The 18,877-nt window shown below is 37.0% G+C and overlaps 2 protein-coding genes across 4 annotated transcripts in view; one reads left to right on the top strand and one right to left on the bottom strand.

The window, feature by feature from the left end:
- Positions 1-357: 357 nt before the first annotated feature.
- Positions 358-11,588, bottom strand: armc7 (armadillo repeat containing 7). 3 transcript variants are annotated; one of them, XM_066663230.1, is made up of 4 exons: positions 11,559-11,588; positions 2,173-2,263; positions 1,896-2,039; positions 358-1,661 (listed from the first exon to the last, which is right to left on the bottom strand). In XM_066663230.1, exons 1-4 carry the CDS (start codon positions 11,571-11,573, stop codon positions 1,315-1,317), a joined length of 597 nt encoding a protein of 198 aa, XP_066519327.1. In that variant the 5' UTR covers positions 11,574-11,588; the 3' UTR covers positions 358-1,314. The 3 variants fall into 3 exon arrangements, with proteins under 3 accessions (XP_066519327.1, XP_066519329.1, XP_066519328.1); XM_066663232.1 differs by lacking the exon at positions 11,559-11,588 and adding an exon at positions 3,506-3,524; XM_066663231.1 differs by lacking the exon at positions 11,559-11,588 and adding an exon at positions 3,285-3,450.
- The window catches only part of stxbp4 (syntaxin binding protein 4), a 152,284-nt gene continuing 144,713 nt past the window's right edge, over positions 11,307-18,877 (top strand). Inside the window, exon 1 of the mRNA XM_066663223.1 lies at positions 11,307-11,409. The gene's annotated coding sequence lies outside the window, so the exon portion shown is untranslated. The remainder of the gene's footprint in view (positions 11,410-18,877) is intronic.

Raw genomic sequence — 18,877 nt, 5'->3', positions numbered from 1 at the left:
TATGGGAACAAAAACTGGATTGCTTCCACTGTCTGTGTGACACACAGTCCATTATTCATTAACACATGGATCACATTAAAGTCGCACTCCACCTGAGGTGCATATGCCCTGATCCTGACACTCACTAGTTCTCTCTCTCTCTAAATACAATCAACCATAACTTTATAACTAGGTACATAACCATAACATTATAAGTAGGTGTGTCTGGTCAATTTGACAGTGAGGGAGCACAGTGTTTAAAAACTCCCTGCAGCACAACACAGTACAAATATACACATTCCAGTCCATAACATTATTACAATGTTGACTCATTGACAATTCTCTCAGCTCCACTGTGTTGTGCTGCATAAGTGGATCAGACACATCAGTGGTTGATGAGTTTAAAGCCCTTAGTGTCTCTGCTGGACTAGTCTAAGCCACAAACACTCCACCCACAATTCTAATTGGCTGTTCATACATCCACACATTCCTTGTATATTTTTGTAGTGGCACTGTCTGACATGGATCAAAGACTGCCGCCTTCTACACGTCATGTCTTAATAGCATGTTAAATGGCAGAAGGTGTGAGACTACAGCTGGACTGAGAATAGTCCACCAACCAAAACATCCAGCCAACAGCATCCTGTGTCCACTGATAAAGGACTAGAGGACAACCAATATAAACAGCAGGGACGGATGAGCTGCTACCTGACTTTATATCTACAAGGCGCACTGATGAGGGACACATTGAGTGGACATCGTTTAAATGCTCCAGCAACGGTGATGTATCTGATGCCCTTGTACCTACGGAACCCGCACTACCACCCCTCTACCACATCAGTGTCACTGCAGCACTGAGAATTATCCACCACCAAAATCATATCTGTTCTGTGGTAATGACCATTGAAGCACAAGGTAAAAATGAGATATTAAATTATGCATAGAAACAGACTACGGTCTGTAATTGTACAACTACAAAGTACTCCTGTATGATCAGAAGAACTGAGAGAATGGACAGCTAATGCAGAAACAAGGAGGTGGTCATAATATTATAAACGTTTTTGAATACAATAAATACCTAAAGAAAATGTGGAATTACCACAGGGCTCACAGACCAGTGTCATTACCACTTTTATGCTTATACTAAAGTAACAAGAAAATAATACACATGATGTCTAAACTTTATATACAATTTGAAAAGACCACTTACAATGCAAAACTCACAAAAATAATCACCATTCTGTGGTGACCAGTCATTTGATCTTGATCTTTTGAAATCAGCTGTATTCAGATCAGAAAGCAGCCCTGATCTGGCAGGCGTGACCTGAATGTCTTCTAGTCTTTTGGCAGTGGAATTCCAACTGCTGACTGGCTGTGTCCCTGCATTAGGTCTCTGGCTTTGTCCACTTGTTCTTGAGAGCAATAGTCCTGCAGGAAGACGGTGGCTAGGTTGCTAAGGCGAGGGTTTTGTGTTTGAGAAAATCTTAGCATGCACTGTACCACTGCGCTGTCTGTGGTTTTACAGTGTGGTGCTGCCATAGTAAGGTTCATTAATGCTGTGATGGCAGAGAGGACCGTCTCATCTCTGTGACTTGAGAGGCAGCCTATTACTAATGTAATTCCTCCACTCTTCACAATTTGTTCACAGCACTCCCGGTCCATACTGATGTTACACAGGCCACCTGAGTTACAGAAAACAAATTAAATCAGGCAGAGAATTTAAAGGCATTCAGTAACAAAATCACCTAGCTCCTGTATTTCTGAACCTACTGGAAACATTTACTGTCTTAGGCTCAGTTTTCCAAACACATCTAAGCTAAGCTCAGCTTTATTAGGAGAGTATGTTCGGTTTGTACTAATTGTAAACATTGTAAAATTCATCCTTGTGCTGAGATGCTCTGTGTATTGATACTAACCAATTCCAAACTCCACAAAGTTCTCGTTCTCCTCTGTCAGCATGTCCAAAAAGAGCTCAGTGACCTGTAGCATCTGCAAAGCTTCCATGTTTCGAGGATCATAAGAAAAGTTGGCCAGATTTGCCAGAATTTGCTCTTTAGCTTCTACAGAAATAGAATGAGAGAGATAATGTTGATTAACGGTATTTATGCAAACATAATCCATTGGAATTCATTTCCAAAACTCACACTAAAGGTCTAAAGAAAGGTTGCTCATCATGAGGAAGCATAGTTATACCTTCACTATCAGTGTCCTGAAACTCTGTCACGAGCCCTTGCAGGTAATCAAACCTTTCTGATGCACAGAATTTATCCATTTCTGTCACAAGCTGGAAAAATAAGATTCAATAAAAATATATTTAAAAAAAAGGTGTCTGCAATAAAAAAGGAGCATTTAACACTTTAAATGTCTGGTTCCTATAAAAACCACAGTAAATAATTCTGATTTATTAATGTTCCACTGTAGCTAACTACCTCTCGTCAAAGCACATAATGACTCTACTTAAATCTTAAACATGAAATTATGAAGGCATTTTTAAAAGTTTGTAAAATTATGTATGCCACAATTATGAGATGATATTCACACTTTTTATGAACTTAACAAAAATAACACCCTGGTTTTTCTCCACGACTAATCAATTGTCAACTCTTTAACTGATGACCACTGATGACCAAGTTGAGTTTTTTCACATTAGAAATTAACATGGGGATTCCCAGGCACCTAGGTAATCAGTTACTTTAATCATGTGTTAAAATGAATTAAAATAAAGCCCCGCCCCAATTCAATTACAAAAGCCATGTTAAACATATTGTATAAAAAACAAAACATAAAAACATGCAGAACATTCCTCGTATGTTGCACCTCTACTTCAGGAAAATACATTCGTTTTGCTGTAACTGTCTGTGCATTTTATATCACTAGCTACAACAGTTTTCATTCGCTCTGTCAAGTGTACCCACAACCCCGTGTGATATTTCTAGCTCCTAAAAAAACAAACAATGTTTTTGTTTTGTGTAATTTTTTAAAAAAAAATGAAAAATGATCTTTGTCCTCCAGGGACTCAAAGCTACAAACAACAAATAAAAGATCGGATAGCGACAGAAATACAGTGAGAATCGAGTGAATAGGTTGTTGTGGGGTGTTTTTATACACCTTTTATGTCTTTAATGTTGTTATTATTATTATTATTATTTAAAAATTAGTTGGGATAACAATCATCTGTAAAAGACTAAAAACGGGAAGTAACACAACACTAAACGGAGGTGTTTATAAATCTCCCTATTTTGGGCTTCGAAACGCTCAAATGCTCCCATATGAAAAAATATGAACGAAGTTCACAGTAAGCTTACAGAAAACGAACACTTCTCGGCTATTTTTGAAGAGATGATTCCTGAATGGGTTTTTACAGCAAACCTGAAAATGAGGTGCTATAAAGTTGTTTCATATCTTATCGTTTAAATATATATCTTTAAATAAAGTAGTATCTAGCAGTCGCAAATAACTCATTAGCGTTGCCATGTCTCTATATTTGAATCCCAAATACATCTCGGTTGGTCATGTAGTGCACTACCTGAGTCTATAAGTCAATGCATCCTATGACCTGTATAGTGCACTAGTTAGGGAATAAGGGGCCATTTGAAATCAGGCCCATGTGCGCAGGTTTGAAATTGCAGATCCGGTTTTTTCCCTGGAAACAAATAGTTCCTGCTCAACCATTTTATTTATTTTTTATAATTTTACATGTTTTAAAACATCGTAACAATAAAATCTCTATACTAAATCTAAACTTCAGGTATTTTGCCTGTTAATATCTGCAGTCTGCAAGCGCATTTGTAAGAAATAACCACTATAAACGAGAGTGTTATTTACAATCCTCTGAGGAAGGGGCGTGTACGTGTTTTGGGGCACGACTCGAGGTCAGAGCTAGGAAAGCAGCCTCATTATTAATAACCTTAACGGCTTCATCAGGTTCCTGTGAACATTTTTCAACATGAAGCAACACAAGTTATCAGCAAAAAAACGTCTTACAAAGCCCATTCTCTTCGGAACTCTGATCTTAGGACTGACCACAGCCTTCTTGAATAGGTAACTTAAATGTCAACGCCATGCCAATGTTTATGTGTTACTTCGCTAGTTTTAATAGTTTTAAAGCAAATTCCTCTTAAAAAAAAAAACCCTGACTCGATTTGTCGTCAAACACAAATCACAAAATTCATGCGCGGCTTCTAAAAGCTTTCCAGACTCTGTCACTTTGACTCCTATACATATTGCAGAAAAAACATGTTTGACTGAAATTATTTTTTCTCCTGAAGGCACTTGTTCTTTAAAGATGTGGCAGAGATCCGGGCTCAGGAACGAGCTCGTAATGATGCAAAACTGTTAGAGGTTATAGAGAGGAGGCAGAAGCAAATAGAAGACCTGTCAGACAAGAAAAATGCAAGGTAGAGGTGAAAATCAAACACACCTTCAAAGGATATATCAAGTCTTTTATACGGAAAGAGGACCATCCCTGGTGACACTGACAAAAGGCTGGACAACTGACATGTCCTGTTACGTATTTGAAATTATTCGAGAAACATATCAAGTGACCTGCACATTACACATGAAGAAAGACAAAAAAAGGACCTTTACCTTTTGTGGAAGAGAAAAACCTGACTGCCCAAAAGAGCAACTCACTTATGGATTGAAGATCTACTGATGTCAAAGGGAAGCCAACAATTCTGTGTTGAGACAGTATTGTTTAATCCTGTTCCAGGCACTACTCAGCCTCCTTTCAACTTTAGTGCCTCAGCCTGATATCTGTCAACAGTGATTACAATTTGAAGATTTAAATGTACAAAAATAAATGTTTTTTTTTTTTTCTCAGTACCTTCAAAAATATAAAGAATGTGAACACTTTAGAATCCATACAGTGGGCGGGAAGCAGAGGGTTGTGATCAGATGGATGCCTTCCTTTTTTAATGTGTTTCAGTTAAAACATAGTAGTGATGTACTTAAGAAATTTTTTGACAATTTTGCTTATAGCGTATAAAATATTAAAATTTGAAAACGGATTCAATACATATTTTTTTTAACAAATGCTGATGAGCCTTGTTCTTTTCTGGTTTATTTATCAATTTGTTTCACTAAAGTCCTGCCTTGATTTAGAGGGACTTGGGTATTGCTCACTGCAGGAATCAGTAATTGAACTGAAAATCTTGGACACTGAAGGTTCTGATTGTTAACAACTCTCTTTGATTTTATGCACTCTCATTGTTGTCAGTTTATTAAGCACATTACTGTAGTGTTGTCAGCCAAGAAGTTTCCATCATGGCAAAGATAAGAGATATAGTACCAAATAACAGCCAGAGCTGTTTGATTTGTCTGATGATTACAATAGATTTATTTTCTTTATTGTTTTATTTGTTGGAAGATGAAATGTATACTCTAGACATATGGACTGAAGCATTGAGATCAAATATTATGTGTATAAATTCATAAAATATGGATTAAAGGTATAGAATGTTTTCAGTGAAACGAGTTTTTCTGTTGGTCAACAGAAACTAATTTGAAATGTGTTTTAGGTAAAGTACATTGTTATAGTACAAAAGTTATAAGTTTATATAAATATGACCTAGAGAAGCTGATGTGTCTTTTGTAATCTACAATATCTACAGCGCCATCTGCTGAAAGTTAAAGAGCAACAAACAACAATGTGAAAGGGGAAAACAAAGTATGCAGAGAAACAGATGGAGTACAGTCAGTAATATTAGCACTACAAATTCCTCCTGCCTGGTCTGTGGAGCCAGGAGAATGGACCATGGTTGTAGAAACAAGGAGGAGGTCATAATGTTATGGTTGATTTGTGTATATAGAATGAACATTGTTATGCTTTACATTTGTGTCAAACATTTGTGGAAATTCTCACATTCTCAATTCTCACTTATCAATAACTTTGAAGTACAGTCCATAAAATAGAGAAAGTATAGAAAAGAGGGACAAAAAGATGCAATCTTTAAAATAAGACATAGATCTCATCTTTAGCAGGTTATGACCAGACAGTTATTTTTGAAAAAACAATATATTTTGATACATGACTCACCACAGACATCTACTTGCTGGATTTTACATTCAATGGAACAGTTACCGTGGTTTAATGTGAAATGCATTCTAGAGAACCTTGCTAATTCCAAACATTTTACAATGGTAATGGTAAAATTATTACAAGTATGTTGCCTGATGCTAATACACAATACTATGAAAGGTTTGAATAAAGCTTTGGCTTAAAAAAATATGCAGATATGTTAATACATTCAGTGTGTTCCAAAACAAAACGAGCCGAACACATGATGACAACAGTAAGACCCCAAAATGAATACCAATAATTAAAATATGCAGCCATTTTTTTACAACATTTGGTGTCTTAGATGTGAAGTGCTGAATAGAGGCCCTGAATAGTGAGTGAGTTACTATTCCAGTTCAGTTGTATGTTTTGACTCTTAGTTACATATAATTAAAATAGCCTGACTTAGCTGTGCATACATCAGAAACATAGAAAATTCAGTATTGCCCAAACCTTTTCAGTATTCTGGTTTACTGTCTTATCTGTGAGCCACTGCAGCCTGCCAATGACCATCGTCATCTAGCATTCACAGTGACCGACCACCATTTATTCTGTAAAGACAGAAACTCTATCAGTCCAGTTACTCAGCAAAAACCTAACATTCTTCCTTTTTATGCAAGTGTAATGGAGTCCCCCAGGCCTGTCTGGCTCTTTAGTAATGGATTGAGTGACAGGGAGGAGACTTGAGAGTGGAGGATCCTCTGAGAACCCCCTGTATGACAGACACTTGAGTGGACAGCACAATCTGTCTTTTTCCCCACAGCTCTCCATTTGCTTGATAAGCCAATAGACACAGGCACCCAGAGTAAAATGAGCTGATGGTCAGGGGACAGATCTGGAGTTGGGAAATGAAAAGATCAATTTCGCAGCCACGTTTTTTTTTAAATTAGTTTTTATATTTTACAGCTTAATAGAATGATTGTTTTTGTCCCTGTATAGTTTTTTTCACTGTGAAAATGATTTTGACATGAGTTTTCTAAGTAACAATAAAGACGCTAACATTAGCTAAAATAAAACATTCATAGATTAAAATATAAAATACTAAAGTATAACTAAAACATGCTTAGATGTGTATGGTCATTTGATTAATTTATAACCATGTAAGAGGTTGAGAAACCCGTTTAGAAATCCAGATAGACTATCTGATTTTAATATCATGGTTAAAACAACTGAAATAAGTCAATGGGTTTGAGCCTTTCAGGTTTCCAAACAGCTGGATCATTTCTACAACCCTTGAGGTACTGTTTTAAACACAGGCCTTTCATTTGCTTTGAGTAGTCACAGAGATGAGATGAGAGCGGGTTTACTACCTTTACTCAATTATAGAGTGCAGTTGTAAAATCATTGAGAAATATACAAAAGGCTGGGTTTATTGAGCTTATGCCATCTTTGAGAATTTACATTTCAAAGTGACTCATCTCATCACGTATAGAAAAAAAAAAGAATTAACTTTGGTCTGCTTGGCCCTTTCATAATTAATCCTCTGTACTCCACACTGATAGCATTTCCAGACCATAACATTATCCTTTCATGAAATGTCCTCTTTTATCCTGTCAGATGGACGAGTCATCATTTCTTGTTTATGAGGCAGGGCATCAAATAGAAAAACAAGTTATTTACATTTTACATCACAACTGCAAATGAGAGATGAAATTTGTGTAAATATGGTTCACTAGAACAGACGTAATTGCTTTCATGCAGTATAGCAAGATTTACTGCAATATTGCAGTCAATATCTGTTCATCTGCCAAAGTTTAACAGGCACCCTGTGCTTCATAAAACATGTCACCTTATGAGCGCTGTTCACAAACACAAACAAAGCAAAAGTGTACAAATGCAAAGCACATACAACAATGTATCTTACAAATGACCAGAAAACTATGTTTACTATATGAGAGTTTCAGCAGTGTATAAAACTCATATCACTCTACATCCTCCAGAGGGCACCAGTCCATTCTCAGAGGTGGTTTTCCTCGTCATGAGGAATTTTCTCTGCAATATACACTGATCAACCACAACATTAAAACTACCACTGACAGCTGAGGGAAATAAAATTGATTATCGAGTTACAATGGTAACTGTCGAGTCGTGATATATATATCAGACAGCAAGTAAACAATCAATTCATGAAGCTGATGTTCGAAGCTTTGACGAGGGCCAAATTGTGATGGCCATAAATATTTGGCAGAATATTTCTAAAAGAGCAAGTCTAGTGAGGTGTTCCTAGTGTATAATACCTAATAAAGTGGTCTAAGGAAGCCCAAGGCTCTTTGATGCTTGAGAAGAGTAAGACTATCCCATAGAGGAGCTCAAATTGTGTGACATTTCTCAAGAGACATACATCTGTTGGAGTTTTACTTATGGTCCTTGTTTGGATCACTTTTGGTAGGTACTAAATACTGCTGAACACCTGGAACAGCAACAAGGGTTGCTGTTTTGGTTCTGTGCTCTATTTGGAACCAAATCATCATTTCTGGCAGGAAAAGGTTTTATCACAATACTTTACTTTTTTTTATATAGTTTTGTGCTATGGCTGCAAAAGCAGAGCCTTTCTAGTGATGTCACCACACAGCCTTCTAAGAGCAGTCCATTTGAAAGAGCTGTTGGCTCTTGCACTCTTTTGACGCCTTTGAGTCGCCAATCCACCCACCAACGTGTGTGTTTGAACCATGGGAGGAAACTGGAGCACCAGGAGGAAACCCAAGCGGAAACAGGGAAAACACACCAACTCCTCACAGACAGTCACCCGGAGCGGGAATTGAACCCGCAACCTCTAGGTCCCTGGAGCTGTGTGACTGCGACACTAGCTGCCATATGAAATCAACATAATATTAAGATCAAAAATCATTAGAGAGTAAGGTACAATTATGTTCCCTAATTAAAGTATATGTACCCTTTAGAGTACCACCACGGTGACATTTATTCTGTCAGTGTATGGGGTAGTCTTTAAGGGCTGAGGACTTCTCTTTCTGAGGCTGTAGCCTAAGCCTTGGAACACGGCTACTGTCTCCTTTGTAAGATAAATTGTGTAAGTTTGGTACAGTTGCACCAAGATGGTTTTGGACTGTAAACCTCAGAATATTTTATGTATTTCGTTTCATATGAACCTAGTGAGCTTTGCTGGTGATATATCTATATATGGCCATAACTGTTGACTGTAGATTTGTGACCAATAGATATTTAAAGTATGGCACTAATATCCATCCATTATCTGTAACCGCTTATCCAATTCAGGGTCACGGAGGGTTCAGAGCCTACCTGGAATCACTGGGCACAAGGTGGGAATACACCCTGGAGGGGGCACCAGTCCTTCACAGGGGAACACACACATTCACTCACACCTACAGACACTTTTTAAGTTGCCAACCCACCTACCAACGTGTGTTTTTGGACCGTGGGAGGAAACCGGAGCACCCGGAGGAAACCCACACAGACACAGGGAGAACACACCAAACTCCAAACAGTCATCCAGAGCAGGACTCGAACCCACAACCTCCAGGTCCCTGGAGCTGTGTGACACTACCTGCTGCACCACCGTGCCGCCCATGGTACTAATATGAGATTTTTAAATCAAGGTCTCAAATTAGTAAAATGAGAGGACAAGATAATTGTTCATGACTTTGTCAGCTGATGGAATCAGATAATTAATTAAGTCATGGTTTCAGTTTAAGTATCATGACTTAACTATTTCACTGCTATAACAAAATTATCATATGACATCTCATTCACACTCCTTACTTTGTTATTGCCACATATTACTTCCACACATGGAGAATTTCCCCCTCATTACAAGCACAGTGTTGCCCATCTTAGGCATCTTTTAGGTGGCAGAGCAGATCTAGACAGTTAGCTTTCTTCTCCAAGCCTGTTGAATTGTCCAGTGGCATTGCATTAGCAGCAGTTTGGAAAAAGTGGTAGTGGCCTTCACGTGTCTCTGAGTAAGCATTCCCTTACCCTCACCCTCCTAGTTTGGTGGCATTTTGTAATTGGGGATACCTAGCTAACAGACCTTGCCTCTTTTTCATGGGATACAATGAGAAAGTCATTCCTTATCAAGAAATGTATAATGCTTCATTTAAATGCTAAATATAACACTTACAGTTTTTGGTTAATCCATTTATTAATCCATTAAAGTTTAATCATGGAACTTTTCTCATCATTCAGAAAACAACAGAACATAATTAAACTTCTGCTTTATTATTTCATGTCTGATGCAGATATTAACATAATTGCAGAGGCATGAAAACTAGACTTTCCAGCATAAAACACTGCTGATACAAGAAATTATTGCTGTAAAAGGTGGCTATCTTGAGAGCTTTGGGTCCAGAACATTTATCATTAAACAGCTGACTGATCTGAACATGTTACACAGTAACAAGGTACTACCTCTGGCTTCCCACCAGTGGCTAAGGCAAATTATCGTAGAATAAATGTGATGGGGTAATTATAGGGATGCTTCTTGAAGCTGTAATGTAATCAGTTCATTACACATCTTATATTTTATTAAAATGTTACCATTTTCTCCTCTGAATATATGAAATAAACACAACTTCATATTAAAAATCTGTCATTTTTGATGTGGGTGATTTTAGCTTCTTAGTCAGGGCAGCTCAGTGATTTGACCTTGAGGTAACATTGCAGGGAAAAGCAATCCCAGACTGAAATAATATTGTACTTTAAGTTTATTCTTGTATATTCTGCTGGGATCTCTCTTAGAATTTCACTCAGAGCTCGACACTGGCAATTGCATACATTGTTTAAGATCTTTTGCTTTGTTTCTTCTGATATTTATTCTCCCTTTGATGAGGCACCTGTGTTACTGGTAGTGTGGCTAACATTGTTTTTGAAGTATTGAGCCATTGTGGTGGTGTGGCAGGCATGCGGGAAGATGACAGGGCAGATGGTTTATTAGAGTTAATCTCAGCTGGAGGGACTGAATTAGAGAGGGGACAGTGACACTCTCGCAGCCAGGTGCAATACACAGTCACACACATAGGCTTGTCTCCAGATCACTCAACGGTAGGGATGTACCGATGCACCACGAGACAGTTAATAATCGATGCAAACATGCACTGCTCAATTCGATTGAGATTTAAACAGCAGAGGGCACTGGAACCATTTCCGCGTGTTATACGTCACTACACATAGTTGCCAGATTTGGGATATTCCTGCCAAATAGCGGTTAATTAAAAATGCAGTCGAGAGGGAATGGTAAAAGGTGGTGATATCTGCAGGGCCTGGCAACCCTGTCACTACAGCGTTTTAGTATGCAGTGCATAAATGGTGGTGATAAGTCTAGACGAACTTGAGGATTCACCCTCCTCTTTCAAATCAGAGTTTTGACAGCGTTTTGGCTTCCTCAAATGAAAAAGGTAAAAAGATAACAGACAACGCGTAAACAGCGCACAAACAGCGCAACGAATATGAGGAGGCACATAAAATGGCACCACAATAAGAAGCTCCGTTTAGTCCTGTCTGAGTGAAAAAAAAAAACATTATTAAAAGGCCAAGTCACGCTCACCTCTAGCAAAAGCATACTTTTCTATACCAGCCACTGGTGTCCCGAGTGAAAAGGGTTTTTTTCAACAGCACGTTGTGCTCAGAGATATCTGCTTCTGCCTGAAAATGTAGATATGCTAATTTACCTGAAAATAACGTAAATTTCAAGCCTGAAAAGAGCACAGATAAAGCCTTAGTTCATTTATTTGTGGAGAATTTCTTTATTAGAATCATTGTTTATTTATGTGGGATTTGTTTTAAAACTTGTTTTTGTTACACAAAAAGAGAAATGTGTAGCACTGTTTTGCATTATGCCTACCTCAGAAATAAAAGAGAATAAGATAAAATTGTATTGTGAACGTAGCATCATGAATCGTATAGTATCACTACATCCCTACACAGCGGCCTTACTAACCACATGACCTTTCATTCACAAAAGAGTGACTGTTCACTGTTCCATTCACTGATATTGAGATAGAAAAGCAGGCATTTTTGCAATACTACTTACATACTGAAAAAAATCAACAAAGTAAAATGTGGTAAAGTGTAGTTTTTCTGTTGGTACGTTGGGTTGTGACGATTGAGGAAGTTATATTTTAAATATTATGCGGGCCCAATTTCTGCTTCACAGATTTTATGTTAACTAAAATGTTATATTTCTTGTTCTGGGAGCATTGTGTGTTTTGGACAGTATTAGCTTTGTTGCCCTAGTGTTTCAGATTAAATTATTTTGTTTTGACGAGTTGCTAGTTCAGTTTTAATTGCTCCATGTCTCTGGTCATATTATGCAAGATTAAATTATTTAAATCACAAAGTAATGAGTGCAGTGGACTGGTTCTGGTTGGTGTGCCAGACTGATACTGGATACCCTAATATTATGGCTGGTAAATTTAGCTTCAGTATTAATTTTTGTTCATTGTCTATCAAACTGTCTATAACTACATCAGGTCTTACTGAAGACCAAGGTTATGACCAGGTTTTCCTCTTCAAGACCAAGGTTGCAAAGTGGTGGGTGATTTCCGATAGATTTCCAGTAAATTACCAGTAACTTTCCATGGGAAATTTAGCTTGGGAACTTTGGGAACTTATGGGACTTTATTGGAATTAATAGAAAATATTGGATAATTTAAAGGAACTATATCATACACTTTCATCAGTGTACCTTTTTTTCTGTCAACAGCAGACATGAAGGCACAACAATAATAACGGACACCTGTGATGTCATAGTTGATGCACATGGCATGCTTCTGTTAAATAAAATGACAGTGTAAAAACATGAGCTAATGGTCTTCAAAATGTTAAATAAATATAATTAATAAGTATTAATTCTTGGTTACAGAAATGCGTTGAAGCCAAAAATATAGGTAGCTAGCCTTGGTAAGCTAACCTCTAGCCTGCTGAGCTTTTCTGATTTACCAGATCGCAAGCAGCTGTGAGATTACACCTTGATTTAATAGTTGCTTAAATGTTTCAATGCTATTATTGTCATTAAAAATATGAACCTTGACCAATCTTACCTGACTTTAGGTAGCCCTTTCCAAATGTGTGCTTTCAGTAGGTGAGTATCACATTTCTATAAATCATCTGGACATATGCTGTCATATCTAATTATTTTAGCCAAGATTATGCTTCAGGCTATTTTTTACCAACTATATGTAAGTTTCTCACCTTTACCCTTGAATATTCCAATTTTTTCCCCCATTAATACCCATTAATTTCCATAATTACCTATTAATTCCCATGGTAAATTTCCCAAATTTGAAAATTCGCGGAATTTTGCAACCCTAGTTTTGACAGAGGAGATTGAGAGAGTTTTTGGAGATGTATTTATGATTTATCTCCCTGTCAACGTCTAGCATTTGTTAGCAGCGTTAGCCTCTTAGCTTTTGTTACAAAAACTACTCCAACTGATGACAGTCAACAGCTAAATTTGATCTCTTTTAAGAAGTGCATGTTTCTGTTTTTCAACAAAGAATCTCTTCTCCAGGATTAGGTTTCCAAGCAAACTTAATACATAAAACCTAAATTCAGTCCCAGAAAGAAAAATACGTCCCAGATTTTTTTTACAACCCTGATAGCTCTGAAGCTGATTTGAGACGATTATAGAAGCCAGGCAGTCCCTTAAGAGAATTTTGCCCCTTAATTGTTGCTTGTGACATCTTGTTCTATTGAACATATAAAGCCATACTGTAAATAATACTAGTCTTCACCTCATGCTGACAGCACAAGGAGAAGTCATTGATCTTATAGCTAATGCTCACTGGGGAAAGTGTTTGGTTGACCATGGAGGGAGAGGACAGATGGGCGTATGGGAGAGGGGTCATCTCATTGCTTCATACATGACCAATATATCAATATTAATTTTAATGCAGAGTTTGTCTTTAGGACATCTGAGTTGTCTTTTGGAGGACACACCTAGCAGCATTGCTAATTAGCAGTAATAAAAATACACACATTAAGAGGAAAAGCCCTGATGGAAGTGGCTTCACGCTGGGTTAAATATTACATTGCATGTGAATAACTGGTTTCTGTCATGTGATGACTCAAATTCACATTTGTCAAGCTATTATAGAACCACAATTTATTAGCTCTGTTTATGCATGCAACACATACCCACAGAAACAAAGCACAGAAACCTCTAAACCCCATTTATTTCTTTGAACTTTTTCACATAGTTCACCACCTACAACTATCTGTACAGGTCTAATCCCTATCCAGAACCAAGCTCTATGGAAATGAGACCTATTTAATGAGATACATCAATGATAATTATGATTATGACCCCTGAGATGCCAGTTTCTGAAAGTAATTAAAGATAAAATTGCAGGAGGAAATGAAGGGGCCCAGAGGCAAAAGGACAAAAGATCACTAAGAGGCAAAGCTTATTAAATGAAAAAATACAGAATTGTGATTTCCTCATTTCCAAGCTGCAGTTCTAAATACTCTCAACTTTTATTGTCATTACTGCTGTTGAAATAAGTATACAAACTCGAGTAACTGAGGTGGGGGATTTGCACAGTTTAAAACGGATGAATTTGGATGAAGGCTTAAGACCTTGGCTGAAATTGTTGTATGAAAACATTCACTACTAAGTCCAAATGTTTGTAGAAACCCCTTTTTACTGAACGATTTCATGAATTTCATTGCTAAGTTTATATTCATGCAATGAATTACTTGAATGAGACTCAAATGATACTCTCTGTGGGTGCAGAAAGAAATGAGTAGGTCCACCAGCATGTGCTCCTATAATGTAGGATAATACCACAAACTTAGGACTCTTATTAAAGCTGAAATTTGTGCCTCGGTCTACAACATTGGGAACCAGAATATACCCTTTTACATAATATGCCTTAAACACTGTGTGTGTAACTGTAGGATGACATTTTTTGGTATGAATATAATATCACTTAAACCTGCTGTTAATGACCCACTATCACAATACCATTGTCACAGCAGGTACTGCTAGGGTGTGCACGTTTATCTGTGCATATCCTCTGACACTTAGACATATCCCAAGTGCATGGAATAAACAGACTTAAAGAAACTTCATATTAACTTCATATGTAAATTACATTGAAAGCAAATATGGTTACTAAGATTTACCAGCGACTTGACTTGAGGCAAAAACCATGCTTGGTATAATAACAATATATTTTTTTCTCTGTTTCATGCTGATCATGGACATGAGGTCGATTTTGAAGTATATTAAATAAAGAAAATCAAATAACAGATATTCTTAAATTTTGCCCTTTTTTTTTTCAAGACAAGTTCCATATTGCCCTTAAAGTGGCTTAAAACTTACTGTATATCTTGACTTTCATTCTGTACGTTGACAAGATTGGTTCCTTAGGTTTATGGTGTAAAAAACTGCCTATTTTAAAGAAACACTACAATTTCAAAGCAGAATGAAAGCAGCCATGGTGTTGATTGCTTATTTTACTCATATTTTCTAACTTTTCAAAAAAAAAAAACACTGTACACTTATGTTAAAATTGTTTCATCTGTGTTGGTTTTTAATATCTTAGAAGTTTCTCTTAGATGACAGTGAGATCTGTTGGAAAGAAGTATCAGCATTTGAGTAGGGATCTCAGTCTTACACTGGGCTGAGATTTTTTTTTAAATAAAATTCCCTGTCAATCTGAGTTTCCTGAGCTACAAATAAAGTGAAATGGTAGTGTATGTCATTTGTATTCTCCAACTCCATGATTGGCACTTTGGTATCCCCCACAAATAAACAAAAAAAAGATATTTGAGAATCAGGGAATGTAGCACTAGCAAAGGCTTTGATACTCTGGTCTCCGGCTGGTGGTCTCTCTCCACATTCAAGATGAGGCGTAATGACAGCACTGGCATGTCTTTGTCCCCTCTGCCAACAATTACACTGACATGTACTGACACCTACCAGTTCCTCAGTGGGAGGTGCAACCTTTTCCTCTTGAGCAATATCCAGTGGACATCAAAGAAGGAGATAAACTGTAGATGGCAGATAATAGGACATTTTTAAAGTCATGGTTTAACGCATGCACGTCCTGACACCACCATCTCTGTTCCCTTCGGCCTCTCCCAGTGGAATGTCAAGTTAATGGCTCAGCTCTGAAAACCCTCACTGAATCTAAACTACAGTTGATATAGCAGAGAATGTGATTAATTTTCAGGATGGTATATTAAAATTCTATTAAATAGAATTAAAAAATCAATCCAATCTGTGAGTATATTTTAAAGTGCAGTCATTTCCAGTGCAAACATTCAGTCACATACACAAAGCTTGTAGAATCACTATAGAAATGTTTTATGTAGAGGACACGAGCAGACCCACTTGAGTCTATGGTCAGAATGCTCAATACCAACAGTCAAGCTGCATTGGGTTGTAGAGCAGTGGAACTGCGTTCTTAGGAGTGATTCTAAATAATAAGAGTTGAAACTTACTGAAACCAGGGAGGGGACAAACTTATTACTACCCTTGATGGATAAGCAGTTTTCCAGTACTAGATTGCAACTAACCTTAGACTGTGAAGTACTAAATCGTAAATCACTTTTGTCATTTATTTTAATGCAATATTGTGCTTAATCTTTATCCAGGAACCTTGGATGAAGGTTGTACATTTCTTCAGTGATTGTGCTCTAGGTTTAATGTGGAGGATGGGGATAGAAAAGGAAAGCCAATATTTTGAAGTTATGCATCCATTTATCCTATAATTAATTTAGATTCTTAATTACGCTGGTTTGATTGTAATGTGTTCTGTTGATTAATGAGGCCAAAGGAAGGTTCTGTGTCTATCCTGGGAGCAATTACCTCTGCAGCAAAGCACCTGTTTAATCCTGAGCTCATACTCTGTGTGCTGACTATTTTTGCTTGGTTTATGAGATTAGACTAATATGAGTTAATGCTTTTGTTTTTGACACTATAATGACTCAATCCTTGACCTATTCTCTTTGGCAGAGAGATTCCAAATTATTTTCTGTGGATTTTAACACTTTCCCATTATTGTTCTTTGACTTGATATTTTTTGACTTCATAATTTTTCATTCGGGTAGCGCCAAGTCCATAAATATATTTCTTGGCCAGTTTGACACACAAAAGGTCACTTTCATTTTTCTTTTATTAGATTTGTAATAGCAGCAATTATTTCTTCCCTCATTAACAGATTGTATATTTGTGTGGAAGGTTCAGGAGATGAGGGTTATATGAAAAGATGAACATTTTGACTTTTAATGAGGTCATTTGTACCAATTTGTGACCCTACTGTTTTCTTATTTCTCACACTGGAGTCATATACACTATTCATTAAGCTGTCAGTAGTCATTGCATTCTGAGAGTTTCTAAAATGCATCCAAGGCTTCATTTGAGGGATAAAAGAGTGAAGTCATTTGATGTCCTTTATGCTGTGCAGTCTGTGAGGAGTTTCACATGTTCTCATTGTGTCTGAGTGGGTTCCTCTAGTTGCTACAATTTCCTCCCACAATCTGAAAAAAATACGTTAGTAGGTGGACTTGCTATTCAAAAATGTTCATAGGTGTGATTTGACTGGCTGTATGAGTGTGAGATGCCCTGTTGATGGACTGACACTCTTTCCAGGGTGTGTTCTTGTCCTGTGCCCGGTGATTCCTGATATGCTGTGGACTCACCACAGCCCTAAACAAGATGAAATAGTTAAAATAAATAAATAAATAAATAAATGAATTTAAGTTATATAGACATGAATAGTTTGGTTCTACCTAGGGTTTGGTGATGCCCTCTCGCCTCTTTCAACTGTCTACACATCTGCTGCTAACATCTATCCAACTAGAGAACATCAGTATGTTGCTGCTGAACATAAAAAAGTACAATGTTTACACTTATACCAAAAATGGAAAAACTGCTGCTAAAAAACAATGTTTATATTCATACAAATACAGACAAAATTGCACCTTACTTCTCCTCCAAATGGACATATTTGCACCTTACTGCTAACTGCACTGTCCCTCACCCTTTTTTTTTATTATTTATGTCTCACGTACTTTTTGTAAACCGTTTTGCACATTTGCACCTTATGTTGTATTGTGTAGTCTGTTGTTCTGTGTAGCACCTTGGTCCTGGAGGAACTTTGTTTCGTTTCACTGTACACTGTACACCACTTTATATGGTTGAAATGACAATAAAAAACATTTAAGCTCAATGCCCCTTAAAGTGTGATCACATGGGTTTAGTATTTTCTGATGGGTTTAGTATTTTCCTTGATTTTTTGAAAAGAACATAACTTTGTGATGGTAGATAATTTTAAGAATTTTCATCCTAGTGACTTACTGTTCCTATTCAGCACCTGATGTGGGCAGCACAAGACAGCAGTATTCTCTATATCTTTTTTGACTGTTTTCATAGCTGAGAGAGGGATAGTTAAGGGATAGTGGATAGTGGAGAGGGATAGTGTAACGCTTCATAATTTGTCTCCTGTTTTCAGGTTGGTAATGCATAAAACATAAACACATGATAAAAACACACTGTAATGCTATCAAACTGCATTTTCTTACATAAATGTCAGGTAGCAATTTGCGTGGTCAAGATTTGAATTTCTGTTTAATGTAAGAAATACAAGTTTCACAAGGGCATTTTGAGAATGGCAGCTGTACATATTTTACTAACCTAAATTTTGTTATTAATATCTCATCAAAGTTTGACTTATAAGTCATGAAAATAAATATTTAATACTTTGGTTACACAAACAACACGAATTTCAAAAGTTCTGCATTGGGGAAAGGACATAAATTTCAAGTACACTGCATTTGAAAATGTGAAATACATTTAAAAAATGTTTTATTCCAGGGTTGCTCAAACCAGAAAAATGCCACTCTCCTGTAAAGAGC

The sequence above is a fragment of the Hoplias malabaricus genome, chromosome 3 (genome assembly GCF_029633855.1).
Source record: "Hoplias malabaricus isolate fHopMal1 chromosome 3, fHopMal1.hap1, whole genome shotgun sequence".
Classification (NCBI taxonomy): Eukaryota; Metazoa; Chordata; class Actinopteri; order Characiformes; family Erythrinidae; genus Hoplias; species Hoplias malabaricus.
The sequence above is the reverse complement of the archived record's forward strand: the minus strand, read 5'-3'. Positions and strand labels throughout refer to the sequence as shown.

Excerpts from the sequence above, each read along its gene's own strand:
- armc7 (XM_066663230.1), bottom strand. Across the intron at positions 2,040-2,172 it reads TCAGGACACTGATAGTGAAG|AAGCTAAAGAGCAAATTCTG; the intron begins GTATAACTATGC and ends CTATTTCTGTAG. Across the intron at positions 1,662-1,895 it reads CTTTGTGGAGTTTGGAATTG|GTGGCCTGTGTAACATCAGT; the intron begins GTTAGTATCAAT and ends TCTGTAACTCAG.